At 33.8% G+C, this 19257-nt stretch overlaps 2 protein-coding genes across 2 annotated transcripts in view; one reads left to right on the top strand and one right to left on the bottom strand.

Annotated features, from left to right (window-relative positions):
- The window catches only part of LOC140152403 (ral GTPase-activating protein subunit alpha-1-like), a 210080-nt gene that overhangs the window by 63042 nt on the left and 127781 nt on the right, over positions 1 to 19257 (bottom strand). The gene's annotated exons all lie outside the window — the stretch shown is intronic.
- Positions 13856 to 17962, top strand: LOC140151712 (uncharacterized). The gene is made up of 2 exons (XM_072174049.1): positions 13856 to 14652; positions 16704 to 17962. The coding sequence occupies exon 2, from the start codon at positions 16709 to 16711 to the stop codon at positions 17960 to 17962; it is 1254 nt and encodes a 417-aa protein (XP_072030150.1). The 5' UTR covers positions 13856 to 14652; positions 16704 to 16708.

Raw genomic sequence — 19257 nt, 5'->3', positions numbered from 1 at the left:
TGACCTCAGATGACCCCTGGATGACCTCGGGTGACCTTGACGCACTTACCAATACAAACTTGTTCTGTCTGGGGTGAAGATGCACCCACCCACCAAGTTTGAAGAATGTGCGACCCCTAGTCTCCGAGAAAATAGGTTTTTGCATTTTATGCATAAATTATGCAAATTAGGTACTTAATTACCATATTTTGCGCTGAAAATCAAATCGGGTTGAGATCTTCTGGTCATACTACCCCCTACCACGTTTCATCATCATAGGGCTTATGGATCTTACGGATCCCCAGATACAGCTCCATAAGGCGGATTTCTTCAGATTTCCAACCATATTTGTAGAATCGTTCCGCATAAATTATGCAAATTAACAACTAAATGTGCATACTTTTCGCCGAAAAACTAATCAGGTGATCAGCAGGTGTGTATCATTCCTGTCACCAGGTTTCGTTACCATGCGCCCGACGGATCTTGAGATAGTCTGTCCACAAACTCCGCTATTAATTTGCGCTGATTTTTGATAAATTATGCAAATTAGCTATGTTAATTTGCATATTTTTCACTGAAAACATACGGTTACGGAGCACACTTGGATACCCTTCCTCCCACCAAGTAGCGCCGCCGTAAGTCTTACGGTTCCCCAGATACAGCTCCGGACGGACACACATACATCCACACACACACACATCCACACGGACGGACGGACGGACAGACAGAAATAGTGATTACTAAGTCCCATCCTGAACAAAGTTCAGGCGAGACAAAAATGATGTAATTATCAGATTAACTACCATAGGAATAGATGAGTACAATTTTTGAATATATCGGCCTACGCTACAACGTTCATGCAGTACCTACATGAATGCATTGAAGCACAGATGTCAAAGAACAAGGATAAAGACCAGGGCTGATATTCATAAAACCACGCTAGGCCTAGTTGACAGCTAAAATTGACTTTAGCAAGCTGCTAAGCCTAGCTGATTGCTAATTCTTATTCATAAAACCCAGTTAGAGTTAGCAACATTCTAAAATTTTGCCAAAACTTAGAGTTGATCTGGGGCAGCGCTAAGTCACTAGTTGACAACTAGTCTTAATGATTTTGAACTAAGTTTGACATGATTTATTGTTTTAATTTCATATTAACTGTTGTCAATTATGAAAAATAATGTTCTCAGAATATTCTGTTTCTGAGGTCTTCAGTGTGTTTTACACATAAGAAACTGTCTTAAAAACACACAACAAATTTAGGGTGAATGAATAAACATTGAACTAAGCCAGTATTGTTTAACCAAATTTGCACAAGAAAATGATTATGATATAGCAAGTAATCTTTAGTTAAGCAGATATGTTCAATCGAAGCAATTCTGTTCAATTGTTTGATACGTAAAATATATATTTTGGAGACATGTTACCAATGTTCTCTTTGGTAAAGATGCATGACTTATTTTCAATAACAAATTATATGTCAATTTGATAAAGATAAATCATGCTTGGCTTTTGTCAGGACAACAAGCAAGATATATCATATGCTATTAAATTATCTAATATTATTTACACAGTGTTGCTCATGAAGCTAAATGAGCAGCGTTAAGTGGATGCATGTTGTTTTCTATTTGATGAAGCAATATAGTATGTATAGTATGTTTTTACAACAAACCAAGGACTTAACATGTATATGAACTTTACTTGTTCAGAGTATCTTTTTTAATTTAATTTGCCGTAACAACCTTGTAGGCCTATATAGCTTACAAAATACACATGTAATTTTATTAACGAAATCTCAATGAAGACCATCAGCAATGAGTCATTACATTTTGATCATTTTGACTGTGGTTCAGAGCTCAAGTATAATAGACATGTATTATATAAGCCTATTGTATTAGATGTTACACAACTGTTGAAGGCCATATCACCCAAAACACCCAAATAAGTTATCAGCTAAATATTTCTAGTTGATAGCTAGTTAGCAAAGTGTTTAGCAAGGTTTTATGAATAAGAAATTAGTTGATTGCTTACGTAGCTATCAACTAGTGGATTTAGCATCTTGCTAAGCACTAGTTGGTTGCTAATTTAGCAAGGCTTTATGAATATCGGCCCTGGGCTGATATTCATAAAACCACGCTTAGGCCTAGTTGACAGCTAAAATTGACTTTAGCAAGCTGCTAAGCCTAGCTGATTGCTAATTCTTATTCATAAAACCCAGTTAGAGTTAGCAACATTCTAAAATTTTGCCAAAACTTAGAGTTGATCTGGGGCAGCGCTAAGTCACTAGTTGACAACTAGTCTTAATGATTTTGAACTAAGTTTGACATGATTTATTGTTTTAATTTCATATTAACTGTTGTCAATTATGAAAAATAATGTTCTCAGAATATTCTGTTTCTGAGGTCTTCAGTGTGTTTTACACATAAGAAACTGTCTTAAAAACACACAACAAATTTAGGGTGAATGAATAAACATTGAACTAAGCCAGTATTGTTTAACCAAATTTGCACAAGAAAAAAATGATTATGATATAGCAAGTAATCTTTAGTTAAGCAGATATGTTCAATCGAAGCAATTCTGTTCAATTGTTTGATACGTAAAATATATATTTTGGAGACATGTTACCAATGTTCTCTTTGGTAAAGATGCATGACTTATTTTCAATAACAAATTATATGTCAATTTGATAAAGATAAATCATGCTTGGCTTTTGTCAGGACAACAAGCAAGATATATCATATGCTATTAAATTATCTAATATTATTTACACAGTGTTGCTCATGAAGCTAAATGAGCAGCGTTAAGTGGATGCATGTTGTTTTCTATTTGATGAAGCAATATGTGACACGATCTGGTCCAAGGGGGCCAAAGGAGGCATTTTTGAAAATTGAGTTACTGTAATTATGACCTTGTACAAATGATAGGCTACCTAATACTGAAAACAGCTAAACTCTAGCATACTTGGTTCTAAAGTTATGAAGTTTTGTGATGTCTGTTTTCTTATGTATTTTATTGTTTTTTGTTCCATATTTTTGCCTTTATCTCAGTTTCAAATTTGCCGCCTTTGGCCCCCATGGACCAGATCATGTCACATATAGTATGTATAGTATGTTTTTACAACAAACCAAGGACTTAACATGTATATGAACTTTACTTGTTCAGAGTATCTTTTTAATTTAATTTGCCGTAACAACCTTGTAGGCCTATATAGCTTACAAAATACACATGTAATTTTATTAACGAAATCTCAATGAAGACCCCGGGGTACTCCAACTTTGGAGGTGACGCGTATGTAGGGCTGTTAAGACCCCTTTTTCAGCATCGCTGTCACCCAAAGACCCCATATTTTTTTTTACTTAACACATGCTCTGTCACCCGATGGCCCCCTATTTTTCCATTTGATCTGTCACCCAAAGACCCTTATAAGTTCAATTTGAACAGCAACTTTCATTTTTCACTGATTTTGTTACTTATTTTGAAAAAACAATGAAATTTGAAGCCATTTAGAACTAGAAATTCGATTTTCGAGGTTTTTATGGCGCTGTTTCGGCGCTAATCCAACGAGTCCATTTTGCTCTCAACAAATGCAAAAAATCATGCTCTCACCCAATGACCCCATATTTTTTACATTTTGCTCTCACCGAATGCCCCTTAGTGCGAAAGTGCCAGCCCTACACCTATATCCATTTCAAATTGAAGTGCCCCGGTGAAGACCATCAGCAATGAGTCATTACATTCTGATCATTTTGACTGTGGTTCAGAGCTCAAGTATAATAGACATGTATTATATAAGCCTATTGTATTAGATGTTACACAACTGTTGAAGGCCATAGCACCCAAAACACCCAAATAAGTTATCAGCTAAATATTTCTAGTTGATAGCTAGTTAGCAAAGTGTTTAGCAAGGTTTTATGAATAAGAAATTAGTTGATTGCTACGTAGCTATCAACTAGTGGATTTAGCATCTTGCTAAGCAAGTTGGTTGCTAATTTAGCAAGGCTTTATGAATATCGGCCCTGGGCTGATATTCATAAAACCACGCTGCTTAGCCTAGTTGACAGCTAAAATTGACTTTAGCAAGCTGCTAAGCCTAGCTGATTGCTAATTCTTATTCATAAAACCCAGTTAGAGTTAGCAACATTCTAAAATGTTGCCAAAACTTAGAGTTGATCTGGGGCAGCGCTAAGTCACTAGTTGACAACTAGTCAGTCTGCATTTGCATAATATTAATATTAATATTTTCTTAAAATAATTATAAATTAATATTAATATTAATAATATTAAGCATTTGCATATTAATGCAAATGCTAACAACTTAATAATTGATATTTTAATATAAACTGCATATTATTAATATTAACATTAATTAATATTAATATTAATTAATAATATTAATTAATATATAATATGCAGTAATAATATTAATATTATTAAATAATATTATTAATATATTAAAGAAAGCAGCAAGTTTAAAAAGCCCCCACCTCGGCTCACTTTTTGAAACTTGGTCCCATTTTGAATATCAACAGCAAATCGGTGTTTTTAACGTTTAAACAATAGCATCATTGCCATTAACATGCCTACTTGTTATTCGTTTAATTCAATCATTGGTCATGAACTTAATAATTATTATAAAACAAAACATATAGGATATTGGCCAAGAACAACATAATAACCTTTCTGATCGCTCCAAAATGCTAACAACTTAATATCGCATCGGCACATTAAAGATACATAACACTTCTAAAAATGTTTTAAGTTGATAATTATGACAAAGATTAAATCAGTATCTTTTACAAATGGGACCAAGTTTCAAAAAGTGAGCCGAGGTGGGGGCTTTTAAACTTGCTAAATATTAATATATAATTATATTAATTAATAATATTATTAATATTAATTATATTAATAATTAATATTAAATATTATATTAAAATTTAATATTAAATATTAATAAATAATATATAATAACATTAATATTAATTAATGTTAATGCTAACATTTGCATTATGACAAAGTTTAAATCAGTATCTTTTTCAAGTTTCAAAAAGTGAGCCGATTATAATTGATATTAATTTAATCGGCACATTAAAGATACATAACACTTTAAACTTGCTGCTTGCTTTGCATCAATTATTGACTTAAATTCTTCATATTTATCGCTAAGAAATAGAGCTTCAACTTCCGAGAAGTTGTTCTTTCTCGGACGCTTATTTGAAGGCTTACTCATGGTGAACATTTTGTTATGATTTGCCGTAACAACCTTGTAGGCCTATATAGCTTACAAAATACACATGTAATTTTATTAACGAAATCTCAATGAAGACCATCGGCAATGAGTCATTACATTTTGATCATTTTGACTGTGGTTCAGAGCTCAAGTATAATAGACATGTATTATATAAGCCTATTGTATTAGATGTTACACAACTGTTGAAGGCCATAGCACCCAAAACACCCAAATAAGTTATCAGCTAAATATTTCTAGTTGATAGCTAGTTAGCAAAGTGTTTAGCAAGGTTTTATGAATAAGAAATTAGTTGATTGCTACGTAGCTATCAACTAGTGGATTTAACATCTTGCTAAGCACTAGTTGGTTGCTAATTTAGCAAGGCTTTATGAATATCGGCTCGGGGCTGATAGTTGACAGCTAAAATTGACTTTAGCAAGCTGCTAAGCCTAGCTGATTGCTAATTCTTATTCATAAAACCCAGTTAGAGTTAGCAACATTCTAAAATTTTGCCAAAACTTAGAGTTGATCTGGGGCAGCGCTAAGTCACTAGTTGACAACTAGTCTTAATGATTTTGAACTAAGTTTGACATGATTTATTGTTTTAATTTCATATTAACTGTTGTCAATTATGAAAAATAATGTTCTCAGAATATTCTGTTTCTGAGGTCTTCAGTGTGTTTTACACATAAGAAACTGTCTTAAAAACACACAACAAATTTAGGGTGAATGAATAAACATTGAACTAAGCCAGTATTGTTTAACCAAATTTGCACAAGAAAAATGATTATGATATAGCAAGTAATCTTTAGTTAAGCAGATATGTTCAATCGAAGCAATTCTGTTCAATTGTTTGATACGTAAAATATATATTTTGGAGACATGTTACCAATGTTCTCTTTGGTAAAGATGCATGACTTATTTTCAATAACAAATTATATGTCAATTTGATAAAGATAAATCATGCTTGGCTTTTGTCAGGACAACAAGCAAGATATATCATATGCTATTAAATTATCTAATATTATTTACACAGTGTTGCTCATGAAGCTAAATGAGCAGCGTTAAGTGGATGCATGTTGTTTTCTATTTGATGAAGCAATATGTGACACGATCTGGTCCAAGGGGGGCCAAAGGAGGCATTTTGAAAATTGAGTTACTGTAATTATGACCTTGTACAAATGATAGGCTACCTAATACTGAAAACAGCTAAACTCTAGCATACTTGGTTCTAAAGTTATGAAGTTTTGTGATGTCTGTTTTCTTATGTATTTTATTGTTTTTTGTTCCATATTTTTGCCTTTATCTCAGTTTCAAATTTGCCGCCTTTGGCCCCCATGGACCAGATCATGTCACATATAGTATGTATAGTATGTTTTTACAACAAACCAAGGACTTAACATGTATATGAACTTTACTTGTTCAGAGTATCTTTTTTAATTTAATTTGCCGTAACAACCTTGTAGGCCTATATAGCTTACAAAATACACATGTAATTTTATTAACGAAATCTCAATGAAGACCCCCGGGGGGGCACTCCAACTTTGGAGGTGACGCGTATGTAGGGCTGTTAAGACCCCCTTTTTCAGCATCGCTGTCACCCAAAGACCCCATATTTTTTTTTACGAACACATGCTCTGTCACCCGAGGACCCCATATTTTTCACTTTTATATCTCACCCAAAGACCCTTATAAGTTCAATTTGAACAGCAACTTTCATTTCTCACTGATTTTGTTACTTATTTTGAAAAAACAATGAAATTTGAAGCCATTTAGAACTAGAAATTCGATTTTCGAGGTTTTTATGGCGCTTTTTCGGCTCTCACCCAAAGATTCCATTTAAAAAAAGGTCATGTTCTCACCCAATGACCCCATATTTTTTACCTTTTGCTCTCACCGAATGCAAAAATCATGCTCTCACCCAATGACCCCATATTTTTTACATTTTGCTCTCACCGAATGCCCCTTAGTGCGAAAGTGCCAGCCCTACACCTATATCCATTTCAAATTGAAGTGCCCCGGTGTGAAGACCATCAGCAATGAGTCATTACATTCTGATCATTTTGACTGTGGTTCAGAGCTCAAGTATAATAGACATGTATTATATAAGCCTATTGTATTAGATGTTACACAACTGTTGAAGGCCATAGCACCCAAAACACCCAAATAAGTTATCAGCTAAATATTTCTAGTTGATAGCTAGTTAGCAAAGTGTTTAGCAAGGTTTTATGAATAAGAAATTAGTTGATTGCTACGTAGCTATCAACTAGTGGATTTAGAATCTTGCTAAGCACTAGTTGGTTGCTAATTTAGCAAGGCTTTATGAATATCGGCCCTGGGCTGATATTCATAAAACCACGCTTAGGCCTAGTTGACAGCTAAAATTGACTTTAGCAAGCTGCTAAGCCTAGCTGATTGCTAATTCTTATTCATAAAACCCAGTTAGAGTTAGCAACATTCTAAAATGTTGCCAAAACTTAGAGTTGATCTGGGGCAGCGCTAAGTCACTAGTTGACAACTAGTCAGTCTGCATTTGCATAATATTAATATTAATATTTTCTTAAAATAATTATAAATTAATATTAATATTAATAATATTAAGCATTTGCATATTAATGCAAATGCTAACAACTTAATAATTGATATTTTAATATAAACTGCATATTATTAATATTAACATTAATTAATATTAATATTAATTAATAATATTAATTAATATATAATATGCAGTAATAATATTAATATTATTAAATAATATTATTAATATATTAAAGAAAGCAGCAAGTTTAAAAAGCCCCCACCTCGGCTCACTTTTTGAAACTTGGTCCCATTTTGAATATCAACAGCAAATCGGTGTTTTTAACGTTTAAACAATAGCATCATTGCCATTAACATGCCTACTTGTTATTCGTTTAATTCAATCATTGGTCATGAACTTAATAATTATTATAAAACAAAACATATAGGATATTGGCCAAGAACAACATAATAACCTTTCTGATCGTTCCAAAATGCTAACAACTTAATATCGCATCGGCACATTAAAGATACATAACACTTCTGGAAATGTTTTAAGTTGATAATTATGACAAAGATTAAATCAGTATCTTTTACAAATGGGACCAAGTTTCAAAAAGTGAGCCGAGGTGGGGGCTTTTTAAACTTGCTAAATATTAATATATAATTATATTAATTAATAATATTATTAATATTAATTATATTAATAATTAATATTAAATATTATATTAAAATTTAATATTAAATATTAATAAATAATATATAATAACATTAATATTAATTAATGTTAATGCTAACATTTGCATTATGACAAAGTTTAAATCAGTATCTTTTTCAAGTTTCAAAAAGTGAGCCGATTATAATTGATATTAATTTAATCGGCACATTAAAGATACATAACACTTTAAACTTGCTGCTTGCTTTGCATCAATTATTGACTTAAATTCTTCATATTTATCGCTAAGAAATAGAGCTTCAACTTCCGATAAGTTGTTCTTTCTCGGACGCTTATTTGAAGGCTTACTCATGGTGAACATTTTGTTATGATTTGCCGTAACAACCTTGTAGGCCTATATAGCTTACAAAATACACATGTAATTTTATTAACGAAATCTCAATGAAGACCATCGGCAATGAGTCATTACATTTTGATCATTTTGACTGTGGTTCAGAGCTCAAGTATAATAGACATGTATTATATAAGCCTATTGTATTAGATGTTACACAACTGTTGAAGGCCATAGCACCCAAAACACCCAAATAAGTTATCAGCTAAATATTTCTAGTTGATAGCTAGTTAGCAAAGTGTTTAGCAAGGTTTTATGAATAAGAAATTAGTTGATTGCTACGTGGCTATCAACTAGTGGATTTAGCATCTTGCTAAGCACTAGTTGGTTGCTAATTTAGCAAGGCTTTATGAATATCGGCCCAGGGCTGATATTCATAAAACCACGCTTAGGCCTAGTTGACAGCTAAAATTGACTTTAGCAAGCTGCTAAGCCTAGCTGATTGCTAATTCTTATTCATAAAACCCAGTTAGAGTTAGCAACATTCTAAAATTTTGCCAAAACTTAGAGTTGATCTGGGGCAGCGCTAAGTCACTAGTTGACAACTAGTCTTAATGATTTTGAACTAAGTTTGACATGATTTATTGTTTTAATTTCATATTAACTGTTGTCAATTATGAAAAATAATGTTCTCAGAATATTCTGTTTCTGAGGTCTTCAGTGTGTTTTACACATAAGAAACTGTCTTAAAAACACACAACAAATTTAGGGTGAATGAATAAACATTGAACTAAGCCAGTATTGTTTAACCAAATTTGCACAAGTAAAATGATTATGATATAGCAAGTAATCTTTAGTTAAGCAGATATGTTCAATCGAAGCAATTCTGTTCAATTGTTTGATACGTAAAATATATATTTTGGAGACATGTTACCAATGTTCTCTTTGGTAAAGATGCATGACTTATTTTCAATAACAAATTATATGTCAATTTGATAAAGATAAATCATGCTTGGCTTTTGTCAGGACAACAAGCAAGATATATCATATGCTATTAAATTATCTAATATTATTTACACAGTGTTGCTCATGAAGCTAAATGAGCAGCGTTAAGTGGATGCATGTTGTTTTCTATTTGATGAAGCAATATAGTATGTATAGTATGTTTTTACAACAAACCAAGGACTTAACATGTATATGAACTTTACTTGTTCAGAGTATCTTTTTAATTTAATTTGCCGTAACAACCTTGTAGGCCTATATAGCTTACAAAATACACATGTAATTTTATTAACGAAATCTCAATGAAGACCATCAGCAATGAGTCATTACATTTTGATCATTTTGACTGTGGTTCAGAGCTCAAGTATAATAGACATGTATTATATAAGCATATTGTATTAGATGTTACACAACTGTTGAAGGCCATAGCACCCAAAACACCCAAATAAGTTATCAGCTAAATATTTCTAGTTGATAGCTAGTTAGCAAAGTGTTTAGCAAGGTTTTATGAATAAGAAATTAGTTGATTGCTACGTAGCTATCAACTAGTGGATTTAGCATCTTGCTAAGCACTAGTTGGTTGCTAATTTAGCAAGGCTTTATGAATATCGGCCCTGGATAGTAATTCTATAGATGAGTTGACCTCAATGTTTATCAACAAAGGCAAGGGACTGGTATATCGATATGCTTGAGTGAACTCCATGCAACCACTACACTGTTCAATAGCCTTATTGTTATATGGCAGGAGTTTTAAAAAACACGAGCCCTGTACAAAATATGATGCGCGCGCATACCGTCAGGTTAAAAACGAAGGAAATTGTCATGATGCAAGTGCATACTGCCATGCATTGACGTCAGAAGTCAACTCATCTATAGAATGATTAGTATCTTTGAAAAGAACTGTATTGTATTCAACATCCAGTTCTGGCACTCCGCGGGTACTCATGCTCGTCGGTGAACTTTGAAAACACCCCCTTTTGCATCTCAGTTTATAGTGCATGGTGATATATTCAAAAATTGTTTTCATCTATTGCTACGGTAAATAATCCTGTTACATCATCACTTCTTTGGAGAATAGGACCCTTGCACAGTAGGTCTATACATGTAGGTCAAGCTAAGTGACATTTGCGTTTGCTGAAGTCAGTCAAGCATGGTTGCCAAACCCGCTATTTGGTAGCCATATTGGTCGAATTTTGAAGATTTTTCCCATGACTTATGACAATTTCCTGTGCCATAGAAAGCAATGGTCAACAATGGCTCCCACAACTTCCAATAGTTTCCTGTCCCATAGAAACCAATGGTCAAGAGAAAAATTGTGCGAATTTTTGATTACTTGAGCCTCATTTCGGGCTGAATTTTTTTGGCAACCCTGTTAGTCAAACATGGTGGAGGACAAATTAAACTCCACACCATAAGCAAGTTGTTTATTTGTTGTCTTGTTTAATTGTAACACATTGGATTGGTAAACTGTTCTTTCTTTCTTACTTTAATAATAGTGAATGGAGGTGCTCAATATACATTGAATTTACTATAGAATATGAACATCACCATTCATTAAAATGTTGAAACTATTAAGGGATCTAGAATGAGCGTTTATGGCGTTTCGACAGTATTTTTTAGGGACATGAGAGCACCTCAGGCGTCGAATTGCATTCTGAATCTGAAGCATGTCTTTCTGATATCAAATAATTTTCATTTTTGAAATTCACGATATAATACAAATTTTATGACAAATTATAAAAATTTGATATTTTTCAAAATTTTGATATATAACAGTCATTGAAGTAAATTTTACAAATCTAATGATATATTCTTAAAGTGTATGTAGCTGGGAGGAAAAGCCGACGACCAATTGAAAATGTTGACCTTTCATATTGAAGATATGGATTTTTTTCCCAAAAAGACCTAATTTTTGTTGGTGTTTTGGGAAAAAAAATCCATATCTTCAATATGGAAGGTCAAAATTTTCAACTGATCGTTGGCTTTTCATCCCACCTACATACACTTTAAGTATAAATCATCAGATTCATTCAGATTTATTCAGAATGCGATTCGATATGTCCGATGTGCTCTAATGTCCCACAATAAATACTGCCCAAACGTTCTTACCCCTTCCCTTAAAGTACAGACAGTTGGGTGAAAATATGGTGTCTACTTTTCAAACTTTGTGTCCACTTTTCTTTAATAATTTCAAATTGTTTTAAAAGGGTCCAGCCTTTGTTATCACCCCTGTTGACTTGTTTTTGAATTCCAATAGTTTCTCTATTTTGTTTAAAATTTACATTTACATGTTTAGCTAATTTTCTAAACATGTAAACTCCTTCCAACATGGCGGCCTCCGTGATTCACCAACTAGCATAGATTCGGAGGAATAAAAGTATTTTTTCTCCGATATTTGTACGCAAATGGCGGTTTCAACTTCCACATATATGTATTTTTGATATATATTTATATATAATATCCTTTGATTGTCCAATGCTGGTCTGTTCCTTTAAAAATGACAGTTTCACATTGTAGGTTAATCAAAGCCACTGTGCGTACATTTTAATTTACTATTTGGTGGTAACAAGGTGATACAACTTACAACCTAAACAAAAAAAATTATTACTGTCTGTTCAATTAGCTTAGATTCTTGAATTTTTAAGATATTTGAAAAAATGAAAAATTGTGGCGAAAGTCATCAAAGAAAAGTGTTAGCACAGCATTAGACCTAACGTGATTTATACTTTTCAAATTCCAAAGTTCAATTTAAAACACCATTTGTATTCAATTTTGCCCCATTTTAGGCAGTTACTTGGGTCCACCAAAAGGGTTCGCGACCTTTTTACAAATCAAGTGGGACGGTCCATTCTCAACTTAGGGCATAGACCATAATCCAATTTAGCAAAACAATCTGTCCACCAATCTGTCCTGCCATTTCAATTGTTATACCGTTCCAGTTATTGGATAGGCTCTATAGGTGATGATGGTCCACCGGTTTTTGTTACACGAAATTATATGGCGCGATTACGTTTTATGCATAACATTATTCTAAGCATTATTTATTTTCCTAAACAATGACATTAAAATTATGGATTTCGTTTTTTATTTCAATGGTTTACAATGTAAATTGAGTTTTGTTTAATACCACCATTCCTTCCCAAGAATATCAGCATTAAACTTGACATTTTCAGATACAGTGACTTTACAAGAATTGTTTTCTGTAACCCGATTGTTTTAAATAATATTTTCTTGTACAAAAGTTCTTTTGTTTCACAGTTTTTTCAGTTTGTATTCAACAAACAAAACGAAATAACAAATTGAAAATAAATGTGTAGTTTTATAATAGGAATATAGGCCTACACCTTCTCAGAGCCATTCTCAGACCCATTCGCACAATAAATAAATAAATAAATATTCAAAGTTTAGACCTTCTAGAATATAAATAAATAAATAAATAAATAAATAAATAAATAAATAAATAAATAAATAAATAAATAAATAAATAAATAAGCAAGGAATGTATTTATATCAGCTGGGCCTATTTTAATAATAACGTAATGTTTCATCAGTAGGGTTTCAACACAAATTAGGCATAGGCCTACTGGCAAATATTTTGCTAGACAATACTTCCTGATGCGGATGGTCGAATAAATACTATCTCTGCACATTGTGACATTCGTCCCCATTGCTCTAAATGGATTGATTCAAAAAGTTTATGGTACCCGACGTTCTCACGGCTTTTTATGAAAATATCGCGGGAAAAGACCAAAATTGAATACAAATGGGGTTTTAAATTGAACTTTAGAATTTGAAAAGTATAAATCACGTTAGGTCTAAGGCTGTGCTAACACTTTTCTTTGATGACTTTGACCACAATTTTTATTTTTTCAAATATCTTAAAAATTCAAGAATCTAAGCTAATTGAACAGACAGTAATACACTATTTACTATAATATGTACTATACAGTTCTCATGCCCAGCATGTCTCTTTCATGTCTGTCAGCAGTGGAAACACAAATGAAAATATTTTTTAAATGACGATCATTTTGATAATAAAATTAAAAACTAAAAACCCTCTTTTTTTTGTTTTTTGAAAACCTGGAAAACATGCTTATATTTACTTTGTCTTTTTTTGTTCTTGTGCAGGATGCGTATCCCCATTACCTACAGGCAACCAGTACAGAGAACAAAGCATAGAGCCACATGGTACAAATTGATGGCAATTTTCTATACAGTAAATAATTATATGAAGTCAGGATTGCCAATCTTGCAATTTGGTAGCCCAATTGGGCGATTTCTTTACAGATTTTCCCACAGACGTAACATACAAACCAAAGATAAAACAATACACATACTGTCCCATACAAACCAAAGGTAAAAGAACAAAATTGGGCAATTTTTCTAACAACGGCACCTGCAACATTCTGTAGTTTCATGTCCCAAATGGTTAAGAAAATAATTGGGTGACTTTTCTACAATTTGGGAGCAATTCAGGCTGAAAGTTTTTGGCAACCCTGTCAAAGCTTTCATTTCTTGCAGCTGAAATTAAGGAGCCAGACAGGGTTGCCAAACCTGCGATTTGGTAGCCCAATTGGGCGACTTTTGAAGATTTTTCCCACGACTTTTGACAATTTCCTGTCCCATAGAAACTAATGGTTAAGAAAAAATTTGGGCGACTTTTCAACATTGGCTCCCACGACTTCCGATAGTTTCCTGCCCCATAGAAACCAATGGTAAAGAGAAAAATTGGGTGACTTTTCGATTATTTGACCCGCGATTCGGGCTGAAATCTTTTGGCAACCCTGAAGCCAGATGTCTAGCAATCTCACTGGTATAATGCAGACTATATAGTTAACATTGAAAACACCAAATATGAACTGCAATTTTGGGAGTTAAATTACTTTTGGAGCTGTGTGCTGTTCATTGTGGAATACAATCAAGGTGAGTTCCTACCTATGGGTTGTGTGCAGTAGGCCTTTTAAAATGTGTCTGAGCAATAATTACATAAAATGGGGGTACAATGGGAAATTTAAAAGTACATAATTTGTTCAACTTTGTGTTCCTACATATGTATAATGAATGCACAAAAGAGGGTATTTCTTGGCTGATGCAGTAATATTTGGTGTTGGTTTTCATACAGTGTTTTATTTCATAGCAGGCAATTCAGGGGTTGACAATAATAGTTTTTTCTTAATATCTCAAAAACAGTTTTGATGGAGTTGGGCCCTTCTTCCACCCAGGTATTCAATTGAAACATTTTAATGATTTCAAGTTGTCTTCCAACAATTAATGCTTAATTGATATAATTCTTTATGCAATGAAAATACAGAAACTTTGTTTCAGTGGAAATGATGTTATGGGATATGCAGCAGATTCTGAGTGCATTTTTAGCCATAGTTTAGATTCGGGGATTTTCAGCCATTTTGGTTATTGATGACCTTAAAATTTCATTTAAAAATTGGTTGAAGAAAGGGTGTTTAATCATAAATGTTCTCCAAAAAGTATCAATTTTTTAAGCAAAATTGACCTCTTTTCTCAAAATTGGTATAATTTCATTTTTCTTGTCACATTATGGTTTTAAGTCCAGTCATTTGTCTGCCAGCCGCATAGTTGAGAACCCCGGGAATATGACTTAGTCTACTCTAAAAAATAGAAACACTTCCCAACTTAAATCACTTATTTGTCATGCATTTTTGTAGTCCATGGTCAAATGTATACCAGAAATAGGGTCACTCCATATGAAATCAAGGAGGTCAAATTATGGTCAACTTTGGGCTTGTCATTTTATATGAAGTCAACCTAATCGGAAGGTTGCGGTTCGAGCCCCGGCGACGCCATCGTGTTGTGCCCTTGAGTAAGGCACTTTATCTTGATTACTCCTCTCCACCCAGGTGTTTAAATGGGTACCGGCATTCTTAAATGCTGGGAAGGTAACAGACTTCGCTGTAGAGGAGGTGTAGCGATCCACCCTATAGCAACATTACATGGAGGAGTCTGGCCCAATCGCCAATGAAAGAGAGATAGGCACTCCGATCACTGTTTATACAGGATCGTCTCCTTTACCTTTTTTTTTTACAACCTAGACAATTACTGGGACTTAGCAAAGTTGTAATTTAAGACTAGTAGTCATATAAAAATGATGTTTTATAAATTTTGAAGGTGGACCACATCGACTTTGGGCCCCCTGAAAATGTTGAAAAAATTTCATCTTTGTGAGGGCGCTGTTCGAAATGTAAATGAGTTGTGACCTCAATTTTTTGGATATTCATTGTATTTATCCTATATATAACATCAGTGACAACAAAAAATAATTAAACTGACAAATAATGTGAATTTAGGGGGGCTAAACTTGCCAGTTTACAAAACATTACATTTTTTCTTGCATATTTAATGACCCTGTGACACAATGCGCAATTACAGAAAATATTTTTTTTTTACTTGTTGACAAATTGGGCATGCAGATAGTGTGTATACAAGAATTCAGACCTTTCTCTCCTTTTATAAAGAAGGCACAGACTCCCCAAGATGAAATTTATTTAAAGGGCAACTTTTGGGTATAAATTTAGGCCCCCCTACTAATTTAAATGGCTGCCACAGAAAATCCGTAAGAGGTACGGACCTCAAATTTGCAGGTTTTTAATATTTTTACAGGTACAACATATGACTAAAATATAAAGCAAATCTGAGGGGGTCAGCTGGGGAGCCTCCTTGATTTCATATGGAATGACCCAATAATGTAAAATAATTTTTCTGAACTCTGTTCCAAGCAAGACCTTTTAAAACTATACACTTGGCAACTGGACCATGTACAGCCTGAAGATTGATTTTGATGTTTTAAGCCACTTAACTTTGTAACATTAGCTCACATTTTCTGGTCTAGTTTTGGGATTTGGAGGTGCCTCGCGAGCCTAGCACTCTAACAAATGAACATGTACAGTACCAATATACAAAATATAATTCTCGGAAACATCTCAATTTGTGTATACTTTCAGACACCATGATTCGACCCAAGCGTCAATGGGATTTACTAATGGATCCTGTATGCAAGTACTGCACCAGACGATTTATTGACAACATTCCTCGTTACAAATCCCATCTACGCAACCATGAGCTGAGTATCAAGCCTTATTGGTACAGCAATCCAAACCTGAAACCAAAGGCGGGATGTGTGAAGCCACAAATCAGAAGACTTTCTAAAAGAAGATCTCAAGATTGCCAACCATCAATGAGGGATTCACGTCACAAGGTGACAAAGAAGTGCAAGAATGAAGATAAGTTTCTGTGTCAGTTTTGTGACAAGAAGTTCAAGTCCTTATCCGCTAGGTGCCAACATGAATTTACTCATTCAAAAGATGGTAAATACAGATGTAGATATTGTATCAAGTCCTTCAGCAACTTGTGTGACAAGAAACAACATGAAATGACACACACAGGAGAGAAAAAATACCAATGCAGCTATTGCAACAAATCATTTAGCCAATTGGGAAACAAGAATATGCATGAAAAGATTCATACAGGAGAGAAACCTCATCAATGTAGTTATTGTAACAAATCATTCAGCCAATTGGGAAACAAGAAACAACATGAAATGATTCATACAGGTGAGACACCTCATCAATGTATCTATTGTAACAAATCATTCCGAAAATCGCGTGATAAAAAAGTACATGAAATGATTCATACAGGAGAGAAACCTCATCAATGTAGCTATTGTTATAAATCATTCCGAACATCGGGTAAAAAAACTCTACATGAAAAGATTCATACAGGAGAGAAACCTCATAAATGTAGTTATTGTAACAAATCATTCAGCCGATTGGGAAGCAAGAAACAGCATGAGATGGTTCATACAGGAGAGAAGTGCTATAAATGTAGTTATTGCAACAAATCATTCGGCACATCGGGAAACAAGAAACGACATGAACTGATTCATACAGGAGAGAAACCACATAAATGTAGTTACTGTAACAAATCATTCCGCACACTGGGTGAAAAGAAACAACATGAAATGATTCATACAGGAGAGAAACCTCATAAATGTAGCTACTGTAACAAATCATTCCGCACACTGGGTGATAAGAAACAACATGAAATGATTCATACAGGAGAGAAACCTCATATATGTAGTTATTGCAACAAATCATTCAGCCGATTGGAAAACAAGAAACAGCATGAAATGATCCACACTGGAGAGAAACCCCATAAATGTAGTTACTGCCCTTACAAAAATTGCTGGTTGTTTGTCTCTTAAATTTCAACTAGTTGGTGTGTACTAGCTCGAGATACTCTAGCTAAAATACAGGTTTACATTTACTATCTTACATTATCTTGCTGTATTTCAGCTAGAGCTCCAAACGACAAGCTTCCGGGTTTTTTGGAGAACAATACTGTTACGTAAGATGAAGAAGAAACCCGCCTCGGAGCCCGCCCTACTCATTATTTCATTGTACTTATTGCAATTTGCCTCCACACATTACGTAATCAACACAAAGCTTTTGTGAGGATTAGTGAGTGGATAAGAAATTGACAGTGGAGGATCTGAAGGACACGCCGATTGTTAGTTGTCAATCATGAATTGCCGCAACGTATTAATATTTTACTGCATGGCATACCGCAAACACCAAGACAAATTATGCCGTATATTTCCAAAGATCATCTCATATGAAGTAAGCTGAATGCGATCTGCTCTTTTGTAACATTCCGATCGCTTTTGATCACCTATTATCGGCGAATTTGCTTAAAAACACGTGAGTTCATGTTGTGTAAACATAATTAGCATAGACACAAATGAAATTACGATGCAATACAATGCAATTTGAATGCGCAGCAGATCTATAGAAATAACGTTGCCCGGTTTTATGCAGAATTAGACCCTGTCTGGTGTGTACTGGTTGTTTTTAGACAAAGAATTCCAATCACTTTTCAACCACTTTCCAATCACCTAGGAACTAGTAGAGTCAACCAGTTGTTAATAACCAGTCAACTCGACTCAACTGGTAGATAGGCTAGTTGTCAACCAGTTGTTATACCACTAGTCAACTCAATTCTACCAGTTGTTATACCACCAAGTCAACTGGTAGATATACCACTTCTACTGGTTGGAATCAACCAGTCTACTGGTTGGAATCAACCAGTCGTTAAACCACCAATTATAGACCAATCCAACTGGTTGGAGGAGGGCAGAGTCTACTACTACTAGTATTAGTACATTGTATGTTAACCACACATCATTTTGCATCATCTTTATTTACTTTTTCTTGGAATATGTGCATGCATGCATGCATGCATGCATGCATGCATTCTGAATAGCTATTGAATTCAAAATAGTGTAAGAATGAATGATTGTTGAATATCTACCTGTTTATTTACCATTTTCAATTAATTGAATTTCAAAGGGAAGTGATTGACAGTTCAAACACAAGTTAACAATACATTTGTAGACTGTTGAATTTTTATTGCAGGCCTGTGGCAAAATCCAGGAAAAGGAGGGGGGGATGGGTAATATAATTAATACAGTAATTTCATGTCATTTAATTTTCAACATTT

The sequence above is a fragment of the Amphiura filiformis genome, chromosome 5 (assembly GCF_039555335.1).
Source record: "Amphiura filiformis chromosome 5, Afil_fr2py, whole genome shotgun sequence".
Taxonomy (NCBI): domain Eukaryota; kingdom Metazoa; phylum Echinodermata; class Ophiuroidea; order Amphilepidida; family Amphiuridae; genus Amphiura; species Amphiura filiformis.
This window is presented reverse-complemented; position numbering and strand designations above follow the sequence as displayed.